The sequence below is a fragment of the Maylandia zebra genome, linkage group LG20 (assembly GCF_041146795.1).
Source record: "Maylandia zebra isolate NMK-2024a linkage group LG20, Mzebra_GT3a, whole genome shotgun sequence".
Lineage (NCBI taxonomy): Eukaryota > Metazoa > Chordata > Actinopteri > Cichliformes > Cichlidae > Maylandia > Maylandia zebra.
The window spans coordinates 4,207,063-4,225,010 of record NC_135186.1 but is presented as its reverse complement, the minus strand read 5'-3'; the positions used below and the strand labels follow the sequence as shown (position 1 = coordinate 4,225,010).

Genomic DNA, 17,948 nt, shown 5'->3' with positions numbered 1-17,948 from the left:
CCGGCTGATTTGCAAGATTACGATTTTTATTTTTTTTAATTGATTTAATTTGCGCTACCGCGGAGTGAGACAGTTGGAGCTTCGAGGGCGCTCCGTGTTTCCAAAGCCCAAAATAGAAATAGTCGCTGTCAGGAGGACTACTGTTTTGTTGATGTCATCCGTGGCAGAGCTGTAGCGACCTTCAGTTTCTAGACAAGAAAACAAAGACGTGTTTTTGTTTTTTTTAAACCCCTCTCCTTTGTTTTGTCAGTGGCAATAGGAACGAAGATGGGACTATTGCTCCGCGGCATCCTGCTGTTATCGGCTTGCACTTTCACAGCAGGTGTAGATTTTCAGCTGGGCTCCAAGCCCCTCGGGCAGTCAGGTTTTGTGAGGCGTTCAAACACTGAAGGGAAAGCTGCGAAAATCGTAAAGAGGTCTCTTCCCGCATGGCTGGCTCCATCACCAAACCACAAGATAAAAAGAAGAAGCACCGAAGAGGACGACTCGTGTAAAGCTCTTCAAGGATATGTCACCAAGTTGGACGCCAACACCCACGATGTAAGTTACCCTCTGAGGTCCTGTTACACTTCACACGTCTGACAACGAGAAGATGATACGCAGGTGCTAAGCAAGTGCAGGGACTAGGCCTAATAAGCTATTCATTGCACTCATACTCATCAGTGGACTCCCATGTCCTCTTATTACCTGTATGTCCGGTAGCCTAAAATACATAAACCAGTATTTTTGTGTCAATAAACATAGATTCAAAACAAAACACCTTACGTGTTACCATAAGGGGTGTTGCAATGTACCTAGTACTTTTCCCGGGCTCAGGCAGTCTTGCCAGGTATCCCATTGCCTTGTTGCTTAACACCTCTAGGCTGCAATGATTTCTTTTCTTTAATATTTGGAGCAGTGAGGTACACTGTACTTAGTCTTCCTCATGCTTTAGACTTGCATTGGTTGCACAGAATGACATCAATGCTTTTTCAAGCGTTGCACTAAAGGCTGTGACCTGTATGTTATTTGTCATTTTAAGCATGGAACTGTATTCTGGTATTAAACTATCCAATCTTTCCTCTGCCTTCACTCAGTGAATATGCCTTAATGTTTCCAGGAAAATTGGCCCAGTGGGAATCCATGTGACTTGCTGTGCAGCAGTTATTTTGTAATTAAAGCTGTGTTTGTGTGGTATCAAAAGCAAAGTTTAAGCTTCAGAGATTGTTTCTTCTTCTTCTTCTTCTTTGTTTATAGCATATACTCTATCCAGGAAGATAAAACATCTGATCTACACAACTATGCAATTCTTTCCACAAAGCAAACGAGAGTCCTGTGCTGCTTATTTCCCTAGCTCCTCACTGCCATGTGACCAACTTTGCATTGCAGTCTTTGTATACTTGTCCCCAGTAATCTGGAGTTGATAGAATTCCCAGTGGCTCAGCCGCCTCCTTGCCCTGAGGATAGTGCTGCAGGTTCAACCAGTACTGAAGCTACTTATGCTGAAAAAGACCCATTGTGACCATCCATGCAGTTGATGAATAATGGGACACTTGATAGAACTTAAGATTTAAAGCTTTCGTGACTGACAATTAAAGCAAGTTTTCTTTGTTTAACTTTTGCCCTAGCCCTACAGCTAAATTCAGCTAAATACAGCTAAGGTTTAATTTCCCCCAAAATTAAATTACTTGTCTTGTGGTATTTTGTAGCTGCGTTCGGAACTCTTTCAAGTAACTGCTTGAAGCTTTAGGTCTGCTCGCCTGTTCTGCTAACAGAACAGACACTTTGTACACTAAACTGTCTATGCCAGAACACATGGTGAGGTGAAACATGCTGCCTGTCAAAGCAAAAATACATTTGAAACAAAAACTCAAATAGGCTGTGGCTGCAGTTTATAATTGCAATGTCAGTTTGTCCCTTTTTGTGAGCTCAGCTGAAATAGTTGTGCTGTTTCACACAGTTCACACTGCTATTGTTGCCTTTTCTATGTTTTATATATTTATGAACATGTTTTGGCTGTTTGTCTCAGTTTGAATTCCATGACCTGAGTGGCTCGGTGTCGCTGGCTTGGGTTGGAGATGGCACAGGGGTGAGTGTACTTATCACCATTTGCACCTAACATGTTTTCCATTAGTTATGTGGTGTGGTTTTTGCAAACTTGGCTTTGTACACTGAATGCAGATGACACACTTAAGGGTCTTGCGCACTTTAATAAATGGTGCATGGTCCACTTTCCTTAAGCTAACCTTCCTTCTTGGCAGGTTATTCTGGCCTTGACGACATTTCAGGTCCCGTTCTTCATGGTAAAACTTGGACAGTCGAAACTCTATCGAAGGTAATGGAATTTACCTTTTAATCTGGAAAAATGCACATGGCTTACATTTTATTTGCATTTAATTTGACTGAAACAATTTTTCTGCCAGTGAGGACTACGGCAAGTCATTTCAGGATGTAACCGGCCTCATCAACAACACCTTCATAAGATCAGAGTTCGGCATTGCAATCAGCCCCAATAACTCAGGCAAAGTAAGCCTTATCTTGATCAAGTCCTCACCACATGTACTTCATGTACTCATCAAGAGTATTTTTAGACTTGAACTAACCACTGTTCCTGCAGTTAAGAACCTGTTGAACTCTGGCTTTTAGGTGATTCTGACAGCTGAAGTGTCTGGAGACCTCAAGACCCGCATTTTTGTCTCTGAGGACTTTGGAAAGAGCTTCACCGACCGGAACTTGCCTTTCAACCCCTTGACGCAGATCACGTACAACCCTGAGAATTCCAGTGTGCTGGTTGTCCTCAGCAACGACGTAAGGAGTGAATACTAAAGACCTGTATTTTGTGTGAAAAGGAACCAGTTAGGATTCAAAGTGGACTGTTTCTGTCAAGTTGAAAGCTCAAGTAGTGCCTCTGCATGCATATATTACATCAAATAATTCAATGAAGGTCAAGCAGTCTTCATTGTTTTGTACGTTTGCACACAGTGCATTTATAAGCATGGCTTTTGAGTCAGTGAACTGGTTTATAGAATTCTGTTCTGCCCCATGTTTATGTGGGGCTGTTGCGGATACGTACTGACTTATTCTTTGTTTCCTTTCTCAGTATGAGCTGTGGCTGTCTGAAGACTTTGGCGTAAATTGGAAAAACATTCACAGAATGGTGTGTCTGGTAAAATGGTAAGAAAAGACAAACTGATAGCTCCAGAATCTTCTTCAGGTGCGCAGTGAACAAGTACCTACTTTATAACCACAATAGCAAAAAGTTTCATGGAATTGTTTTGAGTCACTTTAAGGGGGAAGTAGAGCTTTTTTTTTTTTTTTTTTACTGGTATGACATGCTGCGATATTTCAGGAAGTGATTGTACAACCTGCAAGGCAGCATGACTTTTAGTTTTTCCAACAACCTCATTGTTACAGACAAAGGAAGACGGTGAAGTTCCACCTGTCTCTAATCTAGTGCTTCATTGTTTATCAAAATAAAATATGCTTAAACTTACTCTCTTCTTAATGTGTTTAAAGTTATTCAAACATGCCCCTTTGATGATTTAAGATAAGCAAAGGAAGATATACAATTTTTGTCATTATGGGACATACATGTTCAGTGGTTTTCTATCAGGGTTTATTGTTGCTGCACCTTTTTTCTTCCCCCCCAAATGGGCACTAAAACTACATTGCAGTCATCGGCTGTTTAACTACCCATTTTTGTGGCCAAGCCCTTGCAGCACAAATGCTGTTTTTCATGGCCCTTCCTGGTATTTGTCACAGTCTTATCTTGGCATCTCTGTCTTTTAAGTTTCAGCTTTAAGGCTGTGTTGTCCAGGTGTCCAGAGGAACTGCGCGTTCAAAAAAGTCTTCCTGAAACATAACCTTTGATTATTGTCCATAAAGAAGTTAGGCTTAAAAGGCTGCAGGAAAATGGGTCACTTTTATCTGGGTCAGGAATTTTCTGAACACAACACTCAACAGAAACAGAAAGTACATATTTATAAAGGGCTGGTTGTATACGATAAGCAGTATCATGTGACTTGCACTGTGAAGCAAGACTTCACAGTAGTCTTACAACAGCAGAGTCCTGTATTAGACCAGATTTCTTCCTTGTTGCAAGAATGCTTCTGCATGCACTGTTGTTTATTAAGATGCAAGCATACCATTACATACTCATAATAAAGCAGTGTGCATTTGTTTTACTAAATATGTCACTGACTGTGTAATCACTCTATGATCTCCATTCTCCTTCTAGGGGAAGAAAAAATACAATCTACTTTACAGCCAGCCTCAACGGCTCCTGCAGTAAGTAATTCCCCCATCTAACCAACGCTGGAGTAAATCGACATGTACTTTAATCTCATTTATTTTTGTGTTGTAGATGACTGGGGAGCAGTGCCTGAAATGTCTCTTGAATTTATTTAGGGCAGTGTAGAATTTTTCACATAAAAGATTTAAGTGGAAACATGCTTCACACTGATGTATACTCCCAGCCAGCTCTAACTTCCTCCATATTTTCACGATTTAGGCTGTCATTTCTCTTAAAAATTACACGTAACTATTAGCTGCACTTATATTTTTGCATGTATTTGTTGCTCTTGCACGTCTAAGTTGTGGGGGTTTTTTTTTTTTTTTTGGTTTTTTTTTTTTTCCTTCAATTTTTCAGGTGATCGAGGAATGCTGGAACTGAGGAGGACGACCAACTACGGCAAAACCATCAAGACTGTTGCCAGTAAGATCTACTCTTTTGGCCTTGGCGGACGCTTCCTCTTTGCATCTGTAATGACGGGAAAGGTCAGTGTACAGCGGGTTGTAATCTAGATAATAATATGCAAACTAGATCAGGCGAAATATTGTTTGTTTGCTTTTCTCTGTTCATGACATTATTATTATTATTATTATTATTACTATTATTATTATTATTATTATCATTATGTTGTAGTACAAGCGTATTCAAAATAGCTGTTCCTTCTGTTCGTTTGTTTTTTAAAGAGATATCACGTGGTTCATGTAACTACACACTTATGAGGAAGTTTAAAAGTGACATTGCGACTGATGGAGAAATTAGCAGAAAGCAATACAATCATAAGCATATTCATATTCCTCCCTCAGGAGAGGTCATTTTTACTCAATTTATCAGAGCCTAGATATGAGAATAGCTTGCTAAGTGTTCTTCTAATTTGCCCCAGTACAGGTAATAAAAGTATGTGAGCTGTTCCTGTCCTCGCCTCCTTTCATCTGTTTTCTTTCCTTCCCCACCTTTTCCACAGGGCACTCTGCGGACAATCCACGTGTCAGTGGATCAGGGTGATAGTTGGAACATTGCCCAGCTGCCTCCTGTTGGTCATGAGCAGTTCTACTCTATCCTGGCAGCGAACGATGAAATGGTCTTCATGCATGTCGACGAGCCAGGAGGTCAGCAGATAAAGAAACTCTGTACTTTTGCTTGTAGTGAATGTAGAGAACGGAGTGAACTGAAAGCATGGTATTTATTACTATATTACAGTGTGAAGGTTTTTACTCGTCCTCACGTGAGCAACTAGACCTTCAACATATTAACCTTGTACTGAGTAATAAGTTACATTCAAAAGTCATACATCAATCATTAATTGTCATTCACAGCACTTCTGATGACTTTCATGTTTAGCACACAAAGCCAAATGTGATTTTTCTTTTAGATGCAGGGACTTTTCTGAGTGAGCCAAAGTTTTATGTGGTAGTTTGAACAGTGCCTGCAAATGGCTTTTGTTAAAAAGGCCCTAGAGCTTGTTTCACCCCACCTATGCGTCAGAGAGTGTGTCTTGGCAGATCTTATTACAGAACCAGCCCTGAAACAGTATCTTGAAATGGGTATTATTACCTCACATTACATTTTAATACTTTTTTTTTTCTACAGATACTGGATTTGGTACAATCTATGTGTCAGACGACCGAGGTACTGTGTATTCCAAGTCACTGGAGCGCCACCTTTACACCACTACGGGGGGAGATACAGACTTCACTAATGTTACTTCTCTACGAGGAGTTTTTATCACCAGCGTCCTGGCTGAAGGTAGCTCTATTCTATTCGAATGTTCTTAGATAAAGAAGTAACAACATATACATGTAATCAGATTCCCCCTGAAACACACACATGCATGGACGCAATACACAGACATGCATGCACAAAGACACACATACACACACCTGTGACTGCTCTATTTTACACCAGAGAGATGGTGTTGTATAAATATTTAAATAGCTGCTCAGTGTTAGATGTGTTACCTGTCTGAAGTAACTGAGCACCACCTAAACCTTGCAGACAGTATAAATCTGACTAAATATTGCTGGGGACAAAAACATATTGAAGTTTTTTCCCCAGCATGCTATTTCCAGACAGGAGTTCCCACAAAGTTTCTGCAACTGTAGAAGTTTTGTCTTGTCGTTCCAGATAACTCTGTGCAGTCTGTGGTGTCCTTTGACCAGGGAGGGGAGTGGGTACCCCTCCAGAAACCTGCCAACAGCAAGTGTGATGCTACAGCCAAGGACCCAGACAAGGTAAATAAAATATTAGAAAAATAAATAAAATAAAAGGGGAAAATGGAAGAAGCTGCTTTGTTTAGAGAAAAAACAAAATTGATGTGTCCTTGTGAAAACTGTTGTACATGTCTATAAAGTACAGGGTCAAACTGCTATGAGAAATCACTTTTTAAGTACAGATCAAAACTTATGTTATTGAGACTAGGGCTCAGTTCTTCTTCTACTTTTTCAGTTGAGCCTTGATGTTTACAGTGACATATTTTTTATAAAATAAACGGTTTTTCTTTTTTATAATGACATTAAAGCATAAATAAAATAAAACCACACTAATCAATAAATAATCTACTTTAAAGCTTTATTACCAAACATTAAATGTTTAGCCCAGGACTGTGGTGTCAGGCCTTAAAACGCTGCTTGTTGTAATGTCTTTTTATTGCTGATGTTTTTAAACAGTGTTTCTGCAGCAGGCCTGGGAAGTGTAGCTTTAAAAACTAGCTATTTTTCCTGGAGATATTCCTTCACACTTCATGGAATTCTGTCATCTGGAAAAACACTTGTTAGCCTTGAGTAATGTGTTACCTTTGCCTTACCTGGTTCTGTCACTCTGGCATGTGTTAACTATTGAAGCCCTGCCCATAGTAAAGGTTCAGCCCAGAAGCAGTGTAATGAGAAATAAAGTAAAACGAGTGCGGTTTTTAAACCTAAACAAATTCTAAAAAGCAGATGCAGCTCTTCCTTTAGTCCGATTTATGTTGATAACAAAAACTCCAACCCAGACCTTCCTCTCTTCATATGAAGAGGAAAGGAAACAAAAATGGATTCAGATTGTTGTTTATAAACTCTACAGACTGGAAACTGTCGGTCATGTTGGGCAGTGAACATTTGATGTAGTTTTAATTGTTAAGGAAGCATTGACAGTGTGTTGGTATATCAAGCAAAGAAAACTTGTGTAACTTGTGTTTAGTTCATGTAAGTACAGGAGCTCAATCGTGGATATGAAACTGATTGCCCTGAATGTGTTAGTAAGGGATGCTTCTGGGTTTGTTTGTTGTTGTTGTTTTTTTTTTTGTTTTTTTTTATTGCACAAAGAGGGAGTGTACACTCTGTGTCAGTAAATATGAGCGCTGGTTGGATAACAAGGCCGTGTGCCTGTATGATAGAGGATTTGTGTGAAATATAACCCAGTGGTTTAAGGTTATTGATTCAGAATCAGAATCAGAATGGGGTTTATTGCCAAATGTTGAGCAGGTTGACAACATTAGGAAATTGCTGCGGTGCTTCAGTGCAAACATGCTGTCATAAATAGCACTTAAATAGACATGGAAAAAAATAAAAGTAGGGATAAGAATTAAAAGTGCTACGTGGAAAGATATGTGCATGAGATATACATGAGATATATACATGAGAATAAGAATTGAGTGCTACGTTGAAAGATATATACATGAGTGCAGGTGGTGATCAGTGCTAAACATGGAATGATGCAGTGACACAGCGTAGGGTCATGTGTGAGTGGCGGGGACAATCATGTGGTAATTGTTCATGTGTCCGACAGCAGAGGGGAAGAAACTGTTCTTATGGCGAGAGGTTCTGGTGCGAATGGACCGGAGCCTCCTGCCTGAGGGGAGCAGGTCAAACAGACTGTGTCCAGGGTGAGAAGGGTCAGCTGAGATCCGAGCTGCACGCCGCAATGTCCTGGAGGTGTACAGGTCCTGCAAAGATGGGAGTCTGCAGCCAATCACCTTCTCAGCAGAGCGCACAACACGCTGCAGTCTCTGTTTGTCCCTGATAGTGGCTCCAGCGTACCACACGGTGATGGAGGAGGTGAGGATGGACTCGATGATTGCAGTGTAGAACTGCATCATCGTCCGTGTTGGCAGGTTGAATTTCTTCAGCTGCCTCAGGAAGTACATCCTCTGCTGGGCTTTCTTGATGACGGAGGTGATGGTGGGCTCCCACTTCAGGTCCTGGGTGATGGTGGTACCCAGGAAGCGGAATGAGTCCACAGAGGTGATGGGGGTGTCAGTCAGGATGATGGGGGGGAGTGGGGCTGTGTGCTTCCTGAAGTCCACAATAATCTCCACTGTCTTCTGGGCATTCAGCACCAGGTTGTTGTGGCTGCACCAGGACACCAGACGTTCAACCTCCCTCCTGTAGGCAGACTCATCCCCGTCCGAGATGAGTCCAATAACGGTGGTGTCATCTGCAAACTTGATTAGCTTGACAGACTGGTGGGTGGAGGTGCAGCAGTTGGTGTACAGGGAGAAGAGCAGAGGAGAAAGAACACAGCCCTGAGGGGAGCCGGTGCTGATGGTCCGGGAGTCCGAGACATTCTTTCCCAGCCTCACATGCTGCTTCCTGTCCGTCAGGAAGTCAGTGATCCACCGGCAGATGGGATCAGGCACATTCATCTGGGAAAGCTTGTCTCGGAGATGGTCTGGAAGGATGGTGTTGAAGGCAGAGATGAAGTCCACAAACAGGATCCTGGCGTAGGTTCCTGGGGAGTCCAGATGCTGCAGGATGAAGTGTAGGGCCATGTTGATGGCGTCGTCTACAGACCTGTTGGCTCTATATGCAAACTGCAGGGGGTCCAGGAGGGGGGCCGTGAGGGTCCTGAGATGGGAGAGAACTAGGCGCTCAAAAGACTTCATGACCACAGATGTCAGAGCCACGGGTCTGTAGTCATTTAGTCCAGTGATCCTAGGTTTCTTGGGGACAGGGATTATGGTGGAGAGCTTCAGCCTCTGTCTGTATGCGGGGATTAGGTGGATCATGACGTGGTCAGAAAGTCCGAGTGAAGCGCGGGGCACCGCGCGATAGGCCCCGCTGATCGTGCTGTAACAGTGGTCTAATGTCCTCTCCTCTCTGGTCGGGCATTTAATATACTGCTTATATTTTGGAAGCTCATGGCTCAGATTGGCTTTGTTAAAGTCCCCAAGAGCAATGATGAGAGAGTCCGGGAATGTCCGCTCCGTGTGGAGAATCTGCTCCGCGAGTGCGCACTGAGCTGCCTGCGCATCTGCGTCTGGCGGGATGTAAACAGCGGCCAGGATGAATGAAGCGAACTCCCGCGGAGAATAAAACGGTTTGCAGTGGATAAAAAGATATTCCAGAGAGGAAGAGCAGTGCTGAGCAATCACTGTCACATCTGTGCACCAGCCACTATTGATGTAGAAGCAGAGACCTCCACCTTTGGACTTAACGGAGAGAGCGGCCTGCTGGTCCGCGCGCAGCAGATGGAAGCTTGATGGAAGCGTCACCAAGCTTCCTTAGAAATTTACCCCAACTGTGCCATCGTTCTTTACTAGTGTAGCAGCAGAGCTCCTCCCATCTGTGAACACTGTTATGCTACTTACTCAGCATTCACCTCAGTCTCTTATAATATATTAAAGGAGTTATTTGTATATTATTAGTTGCTGTCTTTTATATTATTATTGTGTATGTGTGTGAGCAATGTGATTTAAAGGGCCCTTCACATATATTCTTATTAGTAGCTAATAATATAAAACATTAAAGCCACTTGAAAAACCTCAGTGTTTGTGTTCACAGGTACCTTATAGTGCTACTAGGAAACTAGGACCAGCACATCTACTACTTAATACTATAAATAGCTGTGTTTGGTTTATTATCTGCAGTGCAGTCTTCACATCCATGCTGCCTACAGTACTTCTCAGAAGCTCAACATCCCCATGCTCCCTCTGACTGAACCAAATGCTGTGGGTCTCATCATAGCTCACGGTAAACTCAGAGCTTTCATAAAAATATTTTTTAAACTTTCTTTTTAAAATAAACTTGAGCATAATTTATCTTTTAATAAATAAGAGGGGTTTTTTTCCCCCTTCTAACATTTCTTTATCTGTATTTGCTTTATCAGGAAGTGTTGGTGATGCTATCTCAGTGATGAGACCAGATGTGTATGTGTCTGATGATGGTGGCTATACCTGGATAAAGGCTCTTGATGGACCCCATCACTATGCTATTCTGGACTCGGGAGGTCTGCTGGTGGCCGTGGAGCACAGCGTGACAAACCCTGTCAACAAGATTAAGTGAGTTGCAGTTAAAGGGAACGCCAGACTTGTTTAACTGGTATTTACTGATTTAGCTGACTGTGTGCAGAAATTCACACCTTTCCACTAATTTGATGAAATACGAACATGTTTTCTTTCATGCCATAATCATAACTCTGGGCACTTTTCCACTAATGTTACAATGGTATTCTTACTAAGTTTGACCTTTTATGTATTACTTTCACTTAGCACAGGTCTCAACTGCCACAAATAATCAATATGCATGCACAAAACTACGGTGTAGTGACATGTAGCCTTTTGCCTGTAGTAAATATCTATGCAAACTCTTGCATAGAGGCTAGTAAATATTCAATTCAATTCAGTTTTATTAAATAGCATCAAATCACAACAACAGCTGCCACAAGGTGCTTGATATTGTAAGGTAATGACACTACAATACGTCAAAGGAGCTTGCGAATGATAAGGTGGGGTCAGGTTTCAAATGAGCTCACCCGAAACTCTGGCTGATTGGGACCCACACCCAGTTTCACACCTTGGTTCAGGCGATTAGAGGATCATCAGGGGGTCCTTTTGTCCCTCTGTGGGGGGATACTCCCACTAGGTTTAAATCTGGGACTCCCCACCATTTGACCTTAGAACTGAAGAAGCTTCTCGGATGAGAGGTGAAACGTCTTCAAGCAACTTAAAGAAGTCCAGACGCTTTTCTTTGCAAGCTCCTTTGACTACGATGACCTGGATGACAGAACCTTCACAGAGACACTACAATACGAAAGAACAGAGAAAAGCCCAACAATCATGTAACTCCCTATGAGCAAGCGCTTAGGTGACAGTGGGAAGGAAAAACTCCCTTTTAACAGGAAGAAACCTTTGACAAATCCAGGCTCAGGTAGGAGCGGCCATCTGCCATGACTGGTTGGGGATGAGGAATATGTATGCAAACTCTTGGTCTTTGTCATCACTGTCATGGACATTGTTTGAACCAAGCCTTGAGGAACATGAATGTAAAAAAGTCTTATGTGTAATCCATAAAATGCTGTTGGTTTTAGCCTTTTTGCTTATGCTGATTATGCTGATGTTGGAATATTTTTCTGCCAGATTCTCTACTGATGAAGGACAGTGCTGGAATGAGTACAACTTCACCAAAGATCCCATCTTCTTTACTGGACTTGCATCAGAGCCAGGAGCACGTTCTATGAATGTTAGTATCTGGGGCTACAGAGACTCTTACCTCAGCCAGTATTGGACCTCGTTTACCATTGACTTCAAAGAACTTCTTACTAGAACATGTGAGTGATGCGATTTAAACATATTGTCAGTAGGTTTTTATTTTAAATTAAACATGGTGTAATACTAACTTATTATTATTATTTTTTTTTTTATAAAGGTGGAGACTATGACTATGTGCAGTGGTTGGCCCACTCTGATGATATCAGTGATCCCAATGATGGTTGCTTGCTGGGCTACAAAGAGAAGTTCTTGCGTCTAAGGAAGGACTCTGTTTGCTGGAACGGGCGCGATTACATAGTCAACACCCAGCCAACCCCGTGTTTATGCACCCTGGATGACTTCATGTGGTAAGACTTGGAGACGGTAATATGCTGAAGTATAAGCACCGCTAACTAACTGCAACTGAGTGTTGTTATTGATGATCAGACTGTTGTAGATATTTTGCTGGAGCTCATTCAAGATGTTGTCTTTGTAATGAATGGACTTTAAAAACAGAAATGATTTGAATTTTAGCATGCGGAAATGAGATCAAATTGCAGCGTAAAAACAAATTGGAATGGCTATTTCCACATTAACGAACTGGGGCTTCAAGGACTTATCAAATGTGGCATTGTGTGACTGCTTGCAGTGACTTTGGGTACTACCGTAAAGAGAACAGCTCGGAGTGTGTGGAGCAGCCGGACCTGAGAGACAAAGTGTTGGAGTTCTGTCTGCAGGGCAAAGAGGAGCAGTTGCAGACTAGTGGGTAAGGTTCCAGCTTCAACCTTCGTATCCAAGAGATCTCTGCTCCCCACTATTGTTAGTTTAATGTTAAACGGCGGTACTGGCAGCAATATTATCCTATAAACAGCGTCTTTCACCATCATTTTATTCAAAGCAGCATGCTGCCACTGAGCTTTGATCAGAGATATTCTTCTTGTTTTACAATATTTAAACAGATATGATTACACAAGTGTAACATGTGTTTGTTTGTTTTTCTTTTCTAAAAGAGAAAAAAGTTTTTAGAATGAGGAAGTAATTGTCACACATAGAGTAGTTAGAGGAACCCTTGTAATGCATCCTCCTGGTGTTGCTTATCGAATAATCGGAGTATAAAAAGAATCTAAGTGAACCAAATTAGAAGAAGAAACGATGCTCTAAGAACCTCTGAATGTCAATTGTTTAGTTTCAGGATTCTGCTTATGTAACATAACTTCTTATCGTGTAGAATGAGTGTAAATACAGCCTGCTGGGAATAACTTTTAAAACTGGGTTATTATGCAGTCCACAGCCAAAACCACAGCAATCATGCACTTTTGATAGGCGGATCATGCAGTCATCACTGTGCTCTCGGTCCACAGCTACAGGAAAATCCCTGGGGATAAATGTGAAGGAGGAGAGGTGCATATGCGTAAAGAGATCGACCTCAGCAAGAGATGTGTGAGTGACCTAGTCGGCCCGGAACTTCTGGTCAGTATCTCTGCATCCTAAGACTTATTGTTCATATTTATCCATGTAAGCATATTAGTTGTTTCAAATGACTGTTTAGGTTCTCAGTCATCGATTTAAAGGTAGTCTCGAGAGCTTGAACAAAGGAAGACGTTTCAACTGTCATCCAAGACACTTCACCCGTTGCCTACTGGTGGTGATCAGAGGGCCCGGTGGCGCCAGTGTCCAGCAGCCTCGCCTCTGTCAGTGCGCCCCAGGTTGGCTGTGGCTACAATGTAGCTTGCCATCACCAGTGTGTGAATGGGTGGATGACTGGATATGTAAAGCGCTTTGGGGTCCTTAGGGACTAGTAAAGCGCTATATAAATACAGGCCATTTCTTCAGTCCTACAAACAAATGGTGGAGAGTCCCACATATTGAACCCCCAGTGATGATCGCCCCCCTTTTTCCACATTTTGGCTAATGACATCACGACCCACATGATCAGTAGTGGGTCAAGTACCTTGAGCACCACCTCCAAAAAGGGAAGAGTTTGTGAAATGTCACAAGCCTAAAGAACTCCAATTGCCATTCTCCCCCCCCCCCCCCCCCCAAAAGCTCCCAAGGCTAGTGGTTCCGTAGTGTAGTGGTTTACACAAATTTCCTCGATTCAAGACTGGGAGGAGACACAAATCCCTCTATGGGGTTTCACCAGGAAAAGAATCTGGTGTAAAAATGCCAAATCAAATATAGATGGAACTTTATTAATCCCTCGGGTAGGTTCCTGCGGGAAATCAGGGGCAATTTTAGCCCATTTTTGGGGGTGCTTCAGCACCCCCAAAAATTATCATTGATTGGGGAGATTAAAATTAATGATATATTTTTATGTGGTTCAGCCACAACTCTACTGAAACCTCAGCCAGTAATAGGTAGGCCAACTTTTGGACCGTCCAGTTGTCTGTATGACTGCCGCAGTACGTACACATTTGCACACTATCAGAAAGTGCCAAACAGCCCTGGTGGAGTGAGGAGCTGTAAAGAGAAGCAGAGTGCTCTGTTTCTAAAAATCTTTTAAGCTTGTTTCAAAGATTCTGTACAGCAGCTTTAAATGTTTTCCAAAAGCACACAGACACTTATCAGTGTTTCTCAAACTTTTTACAGTGTGGACCACCTGATAAAAATGTCAAGCTCTCCCAAGGACCACTATGAAAGCATGAAACCCATAAATCTTACAACACAAAATTAGTATTATTAAATTAGTAAAATTAGTATCTGCAGTAAAGATTTTTATTTGTAAAAATTTATTTATTTTTTAATATGGATCTGTATTATATTATACATACACATTAAAAGTGAATCTCTGTCCAAAAAATGCACTCAGTTTACTTTTTACTCACTATGAGCATCATTCATTATTCTCCCGCAGTAATTAAGGTTAGGATATGTATTTGTTTTATTCCAATCCATTCTTCTTTTGCAGAATTTAAATAACCTTGATCAGATTTGATGGTTTTGTTACAGACTTTTCAAAAAAGTGTTTTGCTTTTCTTTCACAAATGTGGGGATTAAATTGTGTTAAAATGTACAAAACAGTGATGTCATGTTTTGAGACGAGGACCCAGGGACAGAGAGACTTGATGAATTTAAGAATCATATGATTTATCTTGCCTGGCTGGGCAGCTCTCTCTCTCAGCACCCCCAAAGCTCTAATCCTAGAATCGCCCCTGCGGGAAATTCTTTTTTTTTTTTTTTTTTCCCTTAGATAGATATGCAGACCAGTCTGTTGTAGTGACTCTTTATGAAGCAAAGGGAGCAGCTGAAAGAGCCCCCTGCACCCCCCTCCCCCATTCATGTTCAAGTGTATGTCTTCTTATACTGCCATTTTCTTTTTTGTTTGCTCTTACTTTCACAGGTGGACAATAAGGCCTCCAAGTCTGTGCCCGTTGTGATAACAGTTGTCATAGTCCTGATTCTGAGTATTCCAGTAGGAGTAGTCTTTGTCAAGAAATATGTCTGCGGTGGCAGGTTAGTATACCTTGGCACACAGGATTTTACTCCAGCAGATAACCTTAAGCTGTCTACAGGAAAATATGTCGAGCATAACAAACTTTATAATCTAGTTTTGAAAAAATGCTCTTCATGTTTGCTTTGCATAGTTTTCAAATGGTTGTGATTAACCTGAGCAATGTGTGAATGTGCCCTGCAGGTTCTTGGTTCACAGGTACTCTGTGCTACAGCAGCATGTTGAGGCCAATGCTGCTGATGGGATAGACGAACCGCTGGAGACCAACCACACTCAAAATGGCAAAATAGAGTTTCATGATGACTCAGATGAGGTACAGTGGCTAACTTTTCTTCCCTTTTTGGAACATGGGTAATAAGAACGAGTAGTGGTCATTAAGAATATTAGCTACTGTTAATGGTGCTTTTGGGCAGCTTCATGGTCGTAGAAACGAGTTGTTCATTACCCGTTTTTCAGCGTCAACATAATAGAAAAATAATAATTTTAAATGTTTCAGCTTTTCAGAAAATTTTCAAATAGTATGCAAGTTTTGTAGGGGAGTATAGATAACTGGTTGGTGTTTAAAGGGAAAGGTAAATGTTTGCATATGTGCCTTTGTTTGCTTACGTGTTCTCTCTGACTTCCCTGTTACGCTCTTGTCTTCTCTTTGCACAGGATCTGCTTGAATAGCAGGCACAACCTGTCAAGCAACTGAGCAACAGGTTTCTTACAGGGCCCCGTGACCTGCCGCTGTTCCTGCCGCTCTTTTTGTCTCCAGATACTTTTCTTTTCACCTTTTAGTATAAACTTTGGCCTTGGCTACAGATGAAGAATCTGTCCTTCTGCTGTCATTGGTTCAGTCTGATGAATGTACAGAGGCTCTCTGAGACTAATGCCACAGTTGAGGAGCATTACAACGAAGGTCTTACTGTGTTTTGCTTCAGTTATTGATTCTGTTGAGTGAGTTTGAATCCCAAAGTTATTTATTTTTAGGAGATAAAGAAATTATGCCGTAATCTAAAGCTGGTTGTATAAATCCATCGCCACCGCATTACGGGTTCTCCCTCTCTAGCACCTTGGAGTGCACCTGGAAATATTTCACACTTCTTTTCTCATGCACTTGTACATAAACCTGTTTTTCTTTGCCATTTTTTGATGTGGTATCAGTTTGGTAAGTGTTTAAAAAAGCAAAACAAAAAAAAGGTTGTTGAATGGTTGGTAATTCTTTTGGAACACTTGACTCTTAACCTAGTTTTAACAAACTATTTGTTTGTCAAAAACTGTCCTTCAATATTGAGGGCTTTATAAATTTGGGGTCTTAAGCCTGACCAAAATGTAAAATCTTGTATTTGGAATACCAGCGTCCAAATGTTTGGCACACGTCTTCTTTAAAGTAATAAGGAATGTGGAAATTTCCATGTCCATAGCATTTTATAGCAATAAAATTCTCCGTGCACATCAAAAAAAATTCTGTAGTAACATGTTATTTTTAGGTTTGTTGGATGAATCGTTGTCGTTGTGCATTAACTGCAAGGGTAGTGAAGTATGTCTGTTTCAGGACAGAAATTGTTTAAAATGTTGTCTGCAGTTCGAATTGCCTCAAGCACAAGGCCTCCTGTAATGCTAAGAGTTTGTAGTATAACATTTTTCTTAAACCTGACCTGTTGTGATGAGACAAATGATCACTGTAGTCATATAATTGTCATGTTTGTAACAATTTCAGCAGTTTTGGTACTAATCAACTTTTGCAAATTATATAACAACTGACAGATTGCAGTTCAAAGATGTTCAGAAACAAATATAGTTTTAGAGTAAAAATTACAGAATTAAAGAGTTTTTTAAACCACACAAACATATAACCAAGTTAATCAACATTATTTGGTTCTGGAAATATAGCAATATGAAAACCAACAAATCTATATATGTTGTATAGCATAACTCCTGCTGTAACCATGGCTGGATAAGAGCCAAAGCCATGCCAAGACTGTTTTGTTTGGTGGGTGGATCTCTGCATTTGAAGCTGTAGTGAACTACTGTTTTGTTTTTAATCAGTCTTAACGACTCTGTCTTATGTTGTTTGTTGTTTTGCACAATTATTTGTCTGTCTTGTTTTAAAGTTTAATTTATTGGTGAAAAGCTGGTTCAGAGTGCAGTAAATTGGATGTGGTTATACAAGTGCCTGGTGTGAGGACCTAATGTGTGGCCAGCATCTATTTACTGATTTTATTTTTGATTTTTGTTTTTATTTATATCATCTGATATGTAATCAGTTTCATCCTGTATGTCAGTGACATCTCTAAGTTGCACTTGTTGCCTAAGAATAATTTTTCAGCAGTAAATGTCTGTTTTATATGAGCTCCCACCGAACTGCATGTTAACTCTCAATAATACTTATATCTACAGCTGTGAAAAGAAAATGACCTGTAATAACTTGGTTATTCATTTTTTTTTTCTTTTTTTTTTTTCTATGTTGGTATGAGATTTAATACTGGCTACTTTGACAAGAAAGTGATCTTGAATAAAAGCAGAGTGGACACAGGGTTATCATGTAGCCGCTTTACACTGGAAGAGACCTGGCGAGTTCTTATTACGACCATTTATTGCTTTAGGTGAAGGTAACACACTTTTTCTTAAAATTTAAAACTGCTGTATAAATGAAGAAGTCATTGTGATGGTTCTGTACATATACAAGGTTACACCTTTTTATCTGATATGTTTCTCTTTTCTGTATATTTGAGACAATTTTCTTTGGGTTTGCCAATAAATTCATATGTTCCTCTATTTGTGCTGCGTGGTGGTTTGTCACT

At 40.9% G+C, this 17,948-nt stretch overlaps 1 protein-coding gene across 1 annotated transcript; it reads left to right on the top strand.

Moving 5' to 3' along the window:
• Positions 1-17,922, top strand: sort1b (sortilin 1b). Its single transcript, XM_004554253.5, has 20 exons — positions 1-540; positions 2,009-2,068; positions 2,241-2,314; positions 2,403-2,505; positions 2,626-2,787; positions 3,080-3,153; positions 4,217-4,266; positions 4,628-4,755; positions 5,232-5,376; positions 5,858-6,013; positions 6,392-6,498; positions 10,113-10,215; positions 10,352-10,523; positions 11,601-11,791; positions 11,890-12,079; positions 12,361-12,477; positions 13,073-13,181; positions 15,052-15,164; positions 15,346-15,475; positions 15,817-17,922. The coding sequence occupies exons 1-20, from the start codon at positions 268-270 to the stop codon at positions 15,829-15,831; spliced, it is 2,472 nt and encodes an 823-aa protein (XP_004554310.1). The 5' UTR covers positions 1-267; the 3' UTR covers positions 15,832-17,922.
• Positions 17,923-17,948: the final 26 nt, after the last annotated feature.

Excerpts from the sequence above, each read along its gene's own strand:
- sort1b (XM_004554253.5), top strand. The coding sequence starts at position 268 with ATGGGACTATTGCTCCGCGGCATCCTGCTGTTATCGGCTTGCACTTTC. Across the intron at positions 10,524-11,600 it reads AACCCTGTCAACAAGATTAA|ATTCTCTACTGATGAAGGAC; the intron begins GTGAGTTGCAGT and ends TTTTTCTGCCAG. Across the intron at positions 11,792-11,889 it reads AGAACTTCTTACTAGAACAT|GTGGAGACTATGACTATGTG; the intron begins GTGAGTGATGCG and ends TTTTTTATAAAG.